Source organism: Saccopteryx bilineata, chromosome 3 (assembly GCF_036850765.1).
Source record: "Saccopteryx bilineata isolate mSacBil1 chromosome 3, mSacBil1_pri_phased_curated, whole genome shotgun sequence".
Lineage (NCBI taxonomy): Eukaryota > Metazoa > Chordata > Mammalia > Chiroptera > Emballonuridae > Saccopteryx > Saccopteryx bilineata.
This window is the reverse complement of record NC_089492.1, coordinates 96,201,966-96,216,049: the sequence shown is the minus strand read 5'-3', so window position 1 is coordinate 96,216,049 and position 14,084 is coordinate 96,201,966. Positions and strand designations below refer to the sequence as shown.

Below are 14,084 nucleotides of genomic sequence, written 5' to 3'. Positions count from 1 at the left end.
TCTTGGTTAAAATATATCGGTAAAGTATCTTTTCTTTTGTGTTTCTGCAGCCAGCTGTATCAGTTCTATTAACTTCCTGCTGTTTTGTCACCAGCTATAGAATTGTTATCTTCTGAAGGGGGTAAAAAAAATAATAGTAAGATCATCTTGATCATATATTTTCTTTTTCCAGTGTTCCGCATTTCATCCTTTATTCTTTTTCAGTACCATGCTTTCTTAGAGGCTGTGACCTAGGTTTAGAAAGACTCCCCTTTTCATTAAAACGAACCACTGAGGTTGGGAGTCTGTGACTCAGATGGATATTTTAATTTAGCTAGGGTGACCATCTTAAGAGTTTTAAGTGTTTGGGTTGAATCTGTGCTTAGGCTTTGCATGTTTTCAGTCCATTTGTTACTTATTCGACTTGACTGCATTAAGTATTGTCATTCACTAATAAGTTGATGCCTGATTTATGCAACTAATTTTTTATGTCTATCTTGACATGTTCCAAAGTATTCTTACTTAGCTTATTTTTACTATCATGTACTGTATATTTTGAGTGCTTTTTCCAAGTATAATTTTGGTAGCATTTTCTATTACAGAGTAGCTTCCAAGTCCTTTTAGAAAGGGTTTTAGATCAGTTTTTCTTAGATTGCCCTTTGCCCACATCTCACATTTCTTTCCTTTTTATTTCTTTTCATTTTTCTTGTTTGATTTACTGTCTGCATTTCTGTCATGTAATATAATAGGTGTGTGACAAATCAAAGTTGAATTAAATGAGATTAGATACTTATTAGAAGGACTTATCTAGTTCTTACTGGATGACATGCCCAACACATTGTTTATGTTCCATGGTTGCTAAAACATAATGTAACTTGATTTACAGAGAAGGAATTAATAGAGAATAAGCCCCTTTCCATTTTAGATCTCCTGGTAGGGCTTCATACCTGGCACATTTATCATCAGACTTGGATCTGTCTAGAGCTTCTCCCCAGCCTGAATGTTATTCTGCATATGAACCTGTACTCAGTTTTCTATTAAAATATTTTGTTAATAGTTTTAGACTCTTCTCTTACCTTCTTAACTATACTGATGATCTCAAGTTGACTTTTTTTTAAATTGTTATCAGCCTGGTAATTGTCACATCTATGTTTAAGGAACATAAGCTGTGGCCAGTCTGCTCAACTAGAGTATATGGTTTTGGAAGCTGTCAATTGATTAAAGGTTTAAGAGATTATTGGCTAAAGAGGTTACTGATCTGGTAGAGGGCCCAGTTATCTACAATTGAAGAAAACAAACTTGAATTTGGAGATAACATTTCTTTTTACTAAATATTAAAGTTTCCGTATAAAGTATGACCATTTAAATTATTCAGCATAATCGTGTGACAGTCTTAGGATAACAATGATTTTATCCTGTTAAGATAGTATCATTTTAAGAAAAGTAGGTATCCTTTTTTATTAGAATTTCATGTGATCCCATTGTGACACTTGGATAATCTCTTGTTTATGGTGTATTATCTTTTTTTCTCACTTTTAAGAACATTAATATGCATGGATGAACACAAATATTGAAGAAGACAAAATCTGAGCCTTATGTAAACCAGAATTTTTATTTTTATCAGATACTTTTTGATAGGTTTTGTAATATTTGAATGTTAAAGCACTTTTCACTTAAATGTAATGTATTCCTAAGAATCTTCTTATTTCTAGGCCTAGAAATGTGATATAGAATTATTTTCATGTATTTTAACAAGGCTGCAGTGTTATCTGTAGGAAAGTAAATGGCATTTGAACAAGCATTTATTTAGGGCCTAGTTACCATGCGCCAAGTAGTAGGCAGACTGTGGGCTACTGGGAAGAAAGGTGGATTTAACCGTTTCCCTTTGAGGAGCTCACAGCCTGGCAGCTATTTTTAAAGACTTGTAAATAAATTAATGGAAATGTGAAGTCAATACTGGGAGAAGGCTGTGTGTTAAATGCTGGGGAGACTTGGAGAAGGCTGCAGCCCTCTTTCTGGTCAGTGTTGGAGGGTGACCTTTGTGTTAAGTCACAATCATGCATCTGACAACTTGTAAAATAAGAAAGCACTCAAAGTACACTATATTTTAGTGAAAATAAAATTCATTTGAAATGTTAAATGTTCCCCCTTATTGTTAAAATAGTGCTTGAAATACAGTGGCTTTAAGAAGGGGGAGCAAAGGAAGCTGTACTTCCTTCCCTTGGTGTTCGAAAGCAGTTTTTTTGGTCTCAAGAAGGTGTTTGAGTCTAGCACATACATACTGTTCATCCCTTAAATTTCAATTCTTAACTCTCTGTCCTGTGCAACATTTAGTGGGAGTGTTTAAATAGTTAAGGAACTGCCTTAATATTGAAGTTATGCTGTGAACTATGTATCCATTTTACCAATGAAGGTCAAAAGCTCCCCACCACCTTGCTAGTTATACTTAACTCTTTAAAAATATATTAAAAGTCCTGACATACAATTTATAATCCTTTGCAAGTCCATATATACAAATTACTTTAAAAGAGCACCCTAGTTTCTTTAAAAAATTGTTACTTTCATAAAGCAGTAGTAGAGCCCTGGCCGGTTGGCTCAGTGGTAGAGCGTCCGCCTGGCGTGTGGAAGTCCCTGATTCGATTCCCGGCCAGGGCACACAGGAGAGGCACCCATCTGCTTCTCCACCCCTCCCCCTCTCCTTCCTCTCTGTCTCTCTCTTCCCCTCCCGCAGCCGAGACTCCATTGGAGCAAAAGATGGCCCAGGCGCTGGGGATGGCTCCTTGGCCTCTGCCCCAGGCGCTAGAGTGGCTCTGGTTGTGACAGAGCAACGCCCCGGAGGGGCAGAGCATTGCCCCCTGGTGGGCATGCCGGGTGGATCCCGGTCGGGCGCATGCGGGAGTCTGTCTGACTGCCTCCCCGTTTCCAGCTTCAGAAAAATACAAAAAACAAACAAACAAATAAAGCAGTAGTAGAAATGAATGACTATACATAATATTGCATCTCTAACATACAAAGACAGACCAAGACTTTTGTTGCTTGTTCTCTTCTGTAATCATTTTTGCTTGATATTGCTTGTAAATAACTTTATTTGAGCTTTTTTCTTTTTAAAAGCTGACTTTACAAATATTAATTACAATAAATAACCTTAAAGTGAGACGTGCAAATATTATTTAAATGAGGTCCCAGAAAAATACTGAATTATCTTTTATTGTTGGAAGTCCTGCCACGCCTTCTTTTTAAGAACATATAGCAATACAGATTTATTTGAAGTCTGAGGTTTATCTTTTGAAACTAATGTATATTAGTGTATTATGATTTGTGATATTTTACTAAATGTTTTATTTCATACTATTAGGATCTGCAACTAGAATACGGACAAGGACACCAAAGTAGTTACTTTTTGGGTGCAAACAAGTAAGTAAAGTTTTTAAAATTTTTAATTTAAATTCAGGAATAATTAATTTGTCTTAAAATATTGCATTTTAATAATAGTAGATAATTACAGTAGTAAAAAGAGTCTGGTAGATATATTTTATAATATACTTTTAACTAATTTTCATTACCTTTCTAATTATTTAATCAATAATTGTTATAATGAATACAATCACCGAAAATTTTTTATATTAAGCTACTTTGTAATCTTGTTAGAGAAAACTAAGTATATTCCAACTGAAGATAAATATATGTTTGAGCAATTCATTTATTTTATTTGTAAAGTTGATGTGTTTATTCCTTAACAAAACTTACTTTGGTTCTCTCAGATGTGTTGGCCTCTGAAAACAGCTGGAAATAGTCACACTGTTCAGAGACCTTTTTTTTATTTTCCTTTTTCCAAGTAAGAGGAGGAGAGATAGAGACAGGCTCCCGCATGTGCCCTGACCAGGATCTACCTGGCAGTTTCTTTCTGGGGCTGATGATGTGCTCTGCATTGTGGCCAGGCTGCCAGGCGAACTATTTTTAGCTCCTAAGGCGGAGACTGTATGGACCCATCCTCAGTGCTGGGGCCAATGCTCAATCAAGCCATGGTTATGGGAGGGGAAGAGAGAAAATGGGGGTGGGGGGAGAAGCAGATTGTCACTTCTCCTGTGTGCCCTGACCAGGAATCAAACCCAGGACATCCACACAATGTACCAATGCTCTACCACTAAGCCAACTGACTAGGGATAGAAATCTTAATTTTTTGTTAATAAGAGTCTTTTAAAAAGTGAATAGTAGTTACAATGTCTCTGAAATCTTACAAGTTTTCAATTCATTCAAGAAATAAATGCAACAACTACTCAAGACCTACTCTCCACCACACACTCTAGGTGGTGCCACATAAGTGGTGACAAGGCCTCTTCCAGGGTGTGATAATTTCAATTGTTCATCGCTTGAGTTAGCAAGACCTGGAGATAGAACTCTTGCTATTCCCTACAGATTCTCTTATTGTCCTCCCAGCCCTTCGATCCTCCCTGAAGGCCCTGAATAAAATGGTTTGATCCCCCCAAACTAAAAAGCTTATTTATTAGGAAATATTATATAAGTTGCTGGGATCTAGCAATGTAAATATTTTAATAATCAGAACTTAAAATTTTTAAATGTAACTTCAGTTATATTAGAAAGTTGAGACATATACACATCCATATTTTAAGTTAAGCAGTTGACAGATAGTGACTAAAGACAGGTAGCTCAGTTTAGTGATTATAGTGTAAAATCATGTCTTTTTTAAATATATAAATGAGCCATTTAAATATATATCTTTTTCAACACAGAGAAAGGCTTTGAGTGGCAAGTTAGGGAAATGGTTTAGTTTTGCTTTAAACTGAACTTCAGTTAAATACACTGAGTGTTTTTATTCGTAGTAGTAGTAGTAATAGTACTAGTAGTAGCAGCCTTATTTATGTTTCCTAAAGGGAACATAAGTGTAAATTTTTCCTGGTAGAAAATGAAATTTCACATAAATAATAACTAGTTGCTATATAGTTTGTCCTAATTTGTTGATGGACAAAAGGAAAATTTATCTCATAGTGGGTTAGCAAATAAAAAATTTATGTATTTTTATGTTATTTTGTATAAATTTAAGGCCACAGTTTTAAAGCCCTTGTTATCAAATTTTAGTATATTTTAAGAAACTGGATATTTGGAAAAACATTTTATTTATCTTTTTTTGTTATGTTTTAAATACAGTATTTTTAAATGACATACTTGCAGAAATACAAAGAAAAAAACCAAAGCGAACAAAACCATATGGCCCATCTATAAATGCTTTTTCAGATTCCTTAGTTTCCATTTTCTGATCTCTAACTATTAGACATTTTCATAGTATATGGTTGCTTTGGCTAGGTAAAATGTTAATAATTTGCCCAACCTTCATCTTTTGATTAATTGGATCCCTGCTTAAGGAACTGTATTCTATATAACGAATCACTGGCAAGGTAGGTTGGCCAAAAGTTTGACCTTTGGCTGTGTTTCGTGTACAGGTTTATATATACATGTGACGTGAGCATGGATGTAGCACTTCTTTTACTGTACTGATTGTCTGCTTCAGTCTCGTGGCTAGGCAGTGTTCTAAACCTCGCAGGATGTCCTGCTCTCTCCATAGGTGATCAGGCAGACAGATTTCCATTTATGGGTTTCTACCTATTCCAGACCATGCAGGAACTATATAAGATAGTTGTGGTTTGTTTTTTTCTTTAATAAATATATATGTATTTTAACTTATGGGTGGTTTTCTTTCTGATTGTTTTTATTGGGGTCAACTTTTCTATTTAAAACAAAATTTTATTTTTAAAGAAAGTTTTGAATTATTTCTGATTTTTTTAATGTAGAACAAAAATTCTAAAGGTATATTCTCTTTTAAAGACTTATATAACATTGAAAAGAGTAAATTGAATGTAATAGTAGAAATGCCATAATTGTCTCTTTCTGTAAGCTATGAGACTTTGAGAAATTGACCTCAATTTCTCTGATAAAATGGGGATATAACTGTACCTACTTCGGGCTGAAGACTAGTCATTGTAAACGGTTTAGCATATTTAGAGTTTAGTAAGTACTGACAAGTTGCCCGTATTTGTAGTATTTACTCAGTAAATAATTGTTGATTATAAGATCAAGTGAATAGAAGTGAATAAAACAGCACTTTGATTTTAGAGAAATGGGGAATGTTTTTGTTTTATTTTCAAATATAATCAGGGTAGAACTTTATAGACTGTTTTGAGCAGTTAGGCAGTTTTGAAAGAGTTTAGTAACCAGCAGCATGAATTCCTTAGCTAATTCAAATATGCTAAATATTTTGGCACTGTTTTTTCTTTTTTACTTTTTTCCAGATCAGTTTTTTCACTTCATCCATAAAATCTGTTTTATTTCAGTTTTAATCTTGTTATTCAAATTTTCTAATTATTTTAGAAGTTGATTTATTATCCGAAGGCATCACTTTTATTTTGTTTTGTTCATTACTTTCTAAAAATTCTGTAATAGGAGAATCCAAATGGACTAGTGATTAGTGACATTGTTTACTATGTAGCACCAGCCTTGGTGATTAAATCAGTCTCACAATTTTCTCCAGTGCTCGCAAGAAACAGTATTTTACTGTAAATGGATGTTTTAGCAAATCCAGCCATGTTTTATATTCTTTTATAAAGCCTGAAAAGCAAATCATATATTGTATTTTTAATTAATACTTAATGAATTCTTTTAATTTTATTAACTAAGTCAACACATAGGAGATTTACAAGTAAATGAATAAAATATACAGAGGTGGGCAAAAGTAGGTTTGTAGTTGTTTATATGGAAAATAATACAATAATAGATGCAAGAATAAACCCCATGTATCACATACTCATGACTATAAAGCTACGTTTGCCAACCCCTGCATATATATGGTCTCTTGCCATAGACCAGCTGCTTTTTCATGTTCTCTCTCTTTTTTTTTTCACAGAGACAGAGAGAGAATCAGAGAGAGGGATAAATAGGGACAGACGGGAACAGAGAGAGATGAGAAGCATCAATCATCAGTTTTTCGTTGCGACACCTTAGTTGTTCATTGATTGCTTTCTCACATGTGCCTTGACCGTGGGGCTACAGCAGACCAAGTAACACCTTGCATGAGCCAGGGATCTTGGGTCCAAGCTGGAGAGCTTTGTTCAAGCCAGATGAGCCTGCGCTCAAGCTGGCGATCTCAGGGTCTCGAACCTAGGTCCTCCGCATCCCAGTCCAACGCTCTATCCACTGCACCACCACCTGGTCAGGCTCATGTTCTCTTATTCAGTCTTCCTCTCTTATTCTTAGAGAACCTAGTACACCCAGGAAGATTTTTTTTTTTAAGTGGAATGCCACGTACGTTCAGTTAAACATGGTAACTGAAAATAAACTACATTAAATTCTCCTCTTAATTAGGTATTCTCAAATCCTAATATCCCCTACTGGAAAAAATATATATAGCCATATCCTTAAGAAAATGTTTTTCTTTTTACATCTTTTTTTTTTTTTTTAATGAGTGGTGAGAGGCAGAGAGACTCCTGCTAGCTCCCCAACTGACTAGGATCCACCCGGCAAGTCCCCTACTGGATGATGCTCTACCCATCTGGGGCGTTGCTTAGAATAGTAATTTAGTATGCTTAGTATATTCTAAATTACTATTGCTCAGCATCCAACTTTCCTTAGCACAGGTCACAGTGCCATCCTCAGTGCCTAGGGCCAATTCGCTCCAGTCAAGCCATGGCTGCAGGAGGGGGGGTGGGGGGGGAGAGAGAAGCAAGAAGGGAAGGGTGAAGAAGCAGATGGGCACTTCTCCTGTGTGCCCTGACCTGGAATTGAACCTGGGACTCCTGCACGCCAGGCCAACGCACTACCACTGAGCCAGCTGGCCGGGGCCACGCATCTTCTAAAATTATGTAAAAGCCCATGGTTTGTTCAAAGATACTATGTTTAATTTAGAAAAATAGTTTAAAGCAGTGCTTCTTAAATTTTTAGTATCAGAGTCCCTTTACAGTCTTAAAAACCTATTGAAAACAATGAGTTTTTATTTATATAGGTTATGACTATCACTTTATATCATTAGAAATTTAAATGGAGAACTTTTCAAAATATTTATCGTACATAACTTTTTGTGTATTGCAGTTCTTATTTATTATTAAGAACCAATTTAAATGCCACCTCTTTGTGCTGCCTATCCTCTAATCTCACGTGATTCCTCTCATGAGACTTAAAAGCAGCAAATAGAAGAGGCTTTATATAGGTCAGTGTAATGCAACAAACTTGTTGACACCCCAAAATAACAGTTTTATGAAGAATAGCTATTTTTTCTGAAATAAAATAATATTAGTTAGAAAAGTGCATTGCTTGATGTTTTTTGCAAATTTCCTTACTATCTGGCTTAGCAAACAGCTGGTCTCTCGTGTCTGCTGCTAATCTGTTGTGATATCATGATGCTTGTAGTCTAGAAAACTCAAGAGTTTCATTCTTAGTGAAGGAATAAGAGTGAAAAGGTAAATGTTACCTTTAGTATTATGAAAATAATTTTGACTTTGCAGACCTCCTAAAGGTGACCAAGACCCCCCCAGGATCCCTAGACCTCATTTCTTTTTGAGAATTGCTGGTTTAAAGAAATGTTGTTTAGTCAATAATAATAAAGAAAACACTAATTGAATACTTAGTATGTTCTAAATTACTATTCTAAGCATTTTACCTATATTAATTCATTATATCTTCAAATATAAACACTTTGGCATTAAGTACTATTATAATTCCTATTTTACTGATATGGAAACTAAAGCATAGGGGAATCAAAGTAAGTTACTGAAGGACAGATAAGGTGCAGTGGCAGAGACAAGACTTAGATTCAAGCTGTCTTTGCTTCATGACCCGTCATGTTTTGCTCAACTGCTTTTAGGCAGAGAAGCCCCTGCCTTCCTGGAGGTAGGCCTAAAAGAGCTTTGTGACTAAGGTAATTCACACATTTGACTGAAGTACTTCAATGTTTTAATCTGCAAAATAGGACCCACATTTAGAATTTGTCTTTTTTAAATACTTAGATTGTTATTATTCTAGCCTAATTAAAATTTGATGGCTAAAGTCTATTAAGTTGTTTGTTCTAGCTAACTCTACCTTTCGGTTTCTCTGGTTTTATGTTTTGATCATTCTAAGGGCAGTTTTTTTCCCAATATCTCTAGGAGGAAAAAATGCTTAGAAGGCACTACCATACCATTTTTGAGGAGAGTAAATTTTCTGCTGCATACTTTGAGCTCAGTGACCATATTTCTCTCTTTCCCATTAGTTTTAAGAAGTCTCTTGTGTTTTTATGCTTGAAGAGTTTCATGTAGGAGGTATGCTATGTGAATTTGCATTGAAAAGAGTAAGGGACCTCAGGAACACCATGAGTTCTCTCTTCCGTTCCTGAATACAAGTTTAGAAAGTGCTCCTAATGATAAATGCTCGCACTGGTCTGATGCAGGTTTAGTGTCCCAGAAGTGTAAATGTGTTTGCCGGTACACCACTGGAGAGCAGATGCCTCAGCTAAGTGAGCGTCTTCTGTGAAGGCAGGATGCTACTACATTCATGCGTTCACATCACATGCATGCATGCTTTTGCAGAGAGAGCCAACATGTTGAGTTTCATTTTGTAGAATTGCCTGATAGCATGATTTTTTTTAAAGCGTGTCACCTGCCTTATTTTAAGAAAAAGAAAATGGTAAAAGTTGAATCCTGGAACCCCCTAACTATGACCTTGCAATTATTGTTTTGTCAGTCCTATTGTGACATTTTGTGGTGGGTTGTCCTCTGTTTGAATTGGTATTTTTCAGTAAATAATAAGATTTATTTTGCTCATTTAAAATACATACATAAAGATATTAGCAACAGAAAATAGTTGGTTAAATTACTTGATGTTTTATGGTTCAGAGAAAGAGATGATTATTGTAGCAAATTTTTAGTAAATAGTAAAGCAACTTAAAAATTTATGGGTAAGGTTAAAGTGATGAAAATATATACTTACTGCTTACTTAATTCACATAACTTTTTTTCCCCCTTTAAGGAGTCTTCTCAAATCTGTTGAAGAGGAATTACATCAACGGTAATATTACTTTTTAATTAAGCTTTAAATACTTTGTCACAGATGAATAAAATATGTTTGTCCCCTTCTCTGTCATATAGCTATAAGATCCTTTTTGTTGTTTTAATTCTGAATTCTATAAAAATATGGAAATAAAATTCTGTCTTGCAGTAACCCTTCCTTTGTTTTCAAAAATTTCTTCTTAAGCAGTTTTGGGGTAGTTTACTTGGTTACAATGGAATTATCCTTCTTTATGTTTAGAGGGCATGTGGCACATTTAGAAGATGATGAAGGGGATGACGATGAGTCTAAGCAGTAAGTTCTGTTTTGGTTTTTGTAAAAGAAAAGGTGTTATTTGACCTGATTTCTTAAGTCAGACAGCATAATATTGACAGTAATTTTAATATCATTAGTAACAGTATCATGAATTCTAGCTCAGTTTCTTTCATTTTTTTCATTCTAGTTGTATTAGTCAGCTCCATCATCCTTCACAAAATACCATAGACTGGTGGTTTAAACAACAGAGTTGATTTGTCACAGTTCTGGAGGCTGGGAAGTGGAAACTCCAGCGCTGGCCAGTGTAGTTCCCGATGAGAGCTCTCTTCCTGGCTTGTAGACAGCGGCCTTCTTGCTGTGCCTCACAGGGCCTTTTCTGGTGTGTGCAGAGAGAGATATCTTCCTAGTCTTGTAAAGACCACCAATCCTATTGGGTCAGGACCCCATCCCAAGACCTCATTTAAACGTAATTACCTCCTACAACACACTGTGCAAGCATAATTGCATTTGGTATTTAAGGCTTAAACATGAATTTTGGATGGACATAGTTCAGTCCATAGCACTAGATAATAAAAAATTTGGGGAAAATAATAGTAAATATATCTTGTAGTTTAAGATTATAAAATAGTAATTGGTAGCTACTCTTAATTATTACTACAACTACAAAGAAGCTTCTTCTATGGCTGATTAAATTTTATATGATGTATTTTAAATAAATACTTTGAATTAAATGTAATACTTTTAAAGGGAGAATAATTTTACTTATGTAAGCATTGATATTCTGTTCTTCTGCTTTTTCTTTTTCTGTGTGTAAAGAAAGGTACATGGTGGAGTCACGAGAGTGCTTGAGGCCTTGGAGGCCTAGGTTTTCCTTTCTCCCTCACTACTCTGTGACCTGCATCCGGTCACTTAACCTCTCTGGGCCTGTTTTCTCATTAGCAAATTTATGTTCTATCATCTTTTAAGTTTTGTAAACTTTCTAAAAAACTACAGTTCTGAAATGTAATGAATCTTGGCTTCAATCAAATTAATTCTGTCTATAATTTCATAGAGCCATATATATAGCTTTTAATGAGGTTCATTAGAGCTATTTCATATCTAACAATAGTAAAATACATGTTACACTGTGATGTTTTATACTATGTCATTTTACAAAAAATAACTAAACCAATTATTACTTATGTTTTACATTAATTACCTTCAGTTGATAAAAACTGTATTTGTAGTTATCGTGTCCAGTTTTAATGACTGTATAGTATTTGAAACTAAAAAGCATATCTATTCAGCTACTTCTGAATAATACTTCATTCAGCATAACTTGAATATTCTAGAGACCGCCCATAGTAAAAAAAAAAAGGAACTTGTTTATGTTTTTCTTCCATACTTTGAAAACTTAGTTGTAATTTAGTAAATTTTTTGTAGAATAAAGATTCTAATTTAAAAGTTTTTATTTTTATAGATCAACCATGAAAGCGAAAGTTCCACCTCCTTTGCCACCAAAGGTAGGCAGGTTTGTTTTTGTTGAGTTTGTGTGTGTGATTGTTTAATACTGTATTACTTGTTACTCTGTAGCTTATTTTCACTTGAGATCCACAAATAAACATCTTGAAGAAGTTACTAATCATAATATTAGTAGATAATTGTGATTATTGTTGGTCTTTTTTAACTATCCAACTTGCCATTTCTTCTGTATTCTAAATAAGTTCTATTATAGAAACTTGTGTATAAAAATGATTATATTAATGGATTACTATTATTACCTCTGGGTTAGGAAACTTACTAATTAATTGATTTTTGGAGAGAGAGAGAGAAACACTGATTTGTTATTCCACTATGTATGAATTCATTAGTTGAGTCTTACATGTGCCATCCCTGACTAGGGATCAAACCCACAACCTTGACATAATTGGAATGATGCTCTAACCAACTGAGCTACCCATCCAGGGCAGAGAACTTAAATTTTAAATAAGATTTTGTTCCTCAGTGTCTGCAATCTACTAATAACTAATGTCCTGAAAATGAGTAAAGAATAGTGATTTATCATCACAGATATATAATTTTCATAAGGTACTTTAAATTAAAAATATGTAAGTAATTTTCCATTTTTTATCAGTGAAATCCTTTTACCAAATAAAAGCATCATAAAACAATTCCAACTGATGAGTTTTTTTAAAAGACAAAAGGAATTAATATAGGTAATGGTAATACAAATTTATTTTATAAGCTTATGCATAGCAAATTTTAATTATAAAATAAATTGTTTATAAAATGAGCTGTTGGTTACAAAGTTTGAAATCAGGGATTATAAATGAGAATTGGAGTCTAGCCAGTCTTGGCATCCAGTTTATTACTTTACTTTGTTTTCACTTCATACTTTTGAGACAATCTTAATTCACACAGGTAAATGATACTGTACTTGTTTGTTTAGTATTATGTTAGAGAAAGTAGAAAGATCTGAGTTTCAAAGAAATAAGTACTGAGTAACTTCCTAATAAGGGACACATTTATAAGAACTTAAAAGTTCTCCAAACCTTCTGTTGGTTGAACATCTTACAGTTGTCTGAACAGAAAGTTTCTCAGGCATCTTATATTAGTATTCTTCATGATGGTAAAACATTAATTGGTATTTTCTCCTGTCCCCAGTCTGAAAGAGTAACATAAAAGACATTGAGTCATCTAAAAGAGACAGTTTAGATTGGCCTTGTAAGGAGCTGAATATTAAAATAAGAAGAGATTCATTTAAATTGGAGATAAGAAACACCAGAGTATTTTTATTTGGCAAGTGTAAGTGGGAAGGCTTGTGAAGAATTAATGGAAAAAGACCTCTTTTTTTTTCCTGAGATAACATTTTAGTGTACAATTTTAAGACACTTACTGAGATAATCGAATTACTTAAATAACCTTGAAGTCCTGCTAGTAAACACAGATTGAAGGCCTCTTATGTGTAATAATATTTACTCAGAAATATACTTAATATTTTTTATGTTTAATGATGAATCATTAATAATTTTATGTTTAATCATTGGTCTCCTTTTCTGTATTTCAGCCTAAGTCCATATTCATACCCCAGGAAACTCATTCTGCTGAAGATGATAATCAAGGAACAATCAAGAGATGTCCCATGTCAGAGAGCCCAGCAAAACCATCCCAAGTCCCACCTAGACCCCCACCTCCCAGATTACCTCCGCAGAAGCCTATTGCTTTAGGTAACGAGGGAAGGGAGGATGAGATAGGTTTTCTTACTGTTGAAAAAAATGGAAGGGATCTTTCTTTTAAAGAGTATTTGAAATTCCTTTGAGATGGTAAGAAGGAAGGCATGCCTGACCTGTGGTGGCGCAGTGGGATAAAGCGTCGACCTGGAACACTGAGGTTGCCAGTTCGAAACCCTGGGCTTGCCTGGTCAAGGCACATATGGGAGTTGATGCTTCCTGCTCCTCCCCCTTCTCTCTCTCTCCCCTCTCTCTAAAAAAAAAATCAATTAAAAAAAAAAAAAGAAGGAAGGCATAGGCTTACAGCGATGTTTTCTGCTTTATGCCTCATGGTTTGAAGTTTTTTTATGACAGGGTTACCTATGGCCTAGTTTGAGGTATTTTGCCCCTTGTTTCTCATTTCATATCTATCCTTTCCACTTGGAGAATTGTTTGTGCCCCATTCATCATTTACCTATAGTTTGGCAACAAAAGAAATTCAACTCTGAGCAAACAGGAAAATGTATTTTGGGTCTAGGCTACTTCTGTTTTAGAAAAAGAAGAGCATACTTTGGCTAACCCCTGTATTTTATGTCATTTAATCATTTTTAAAAA

General features: G+C 34.6%; 1 protein-coding gene across 5 annotated transcripts in view; it reads left to right on the top strand.

Moving 5' to 3' along the window:
* Nucleotides 1-14,084, top strand: part of MAP4K3 (mitogen-activated protein kinase kinase kinase kinase 3) — a 147,481-nt gene that overhangs the window by 106,298 nt on the left and 27,099 nt on the right. For 3 of the 5 annotated variants that reach the window (XR_010730273.1, XM_066266967.1, XM_066266969.1), the window contains 5 exons: nt 3,335-3,393; nt 9,988-10,026; nt 10,267-10,320; nt 11,741-11,783; nt 13,328-13,487. Coding sequence is in view for 4 of the 5 variants with exons in the window: in XM_066266967.1 (XP_066123064.1) it covers nt 3,335-3,393; nt 9,988-10,026; nt 10,267-10,320; nt 11,741-11,783; nt 13,328-13,487 (355 nt within the window). In the remaining variant the exon portion in view is untranslated. The remainder of the gene's footprint in view (nt 1-3,334; nt 3,394-9,987; nt 10,027-10,266; nt 10,321-11,740; nt 11,784-13,327; nt 13,488-14,084) is intronic. The other 2 variants (XM_066266968.1, XM_066266970.1) reach the window with 1 other exon arrangement.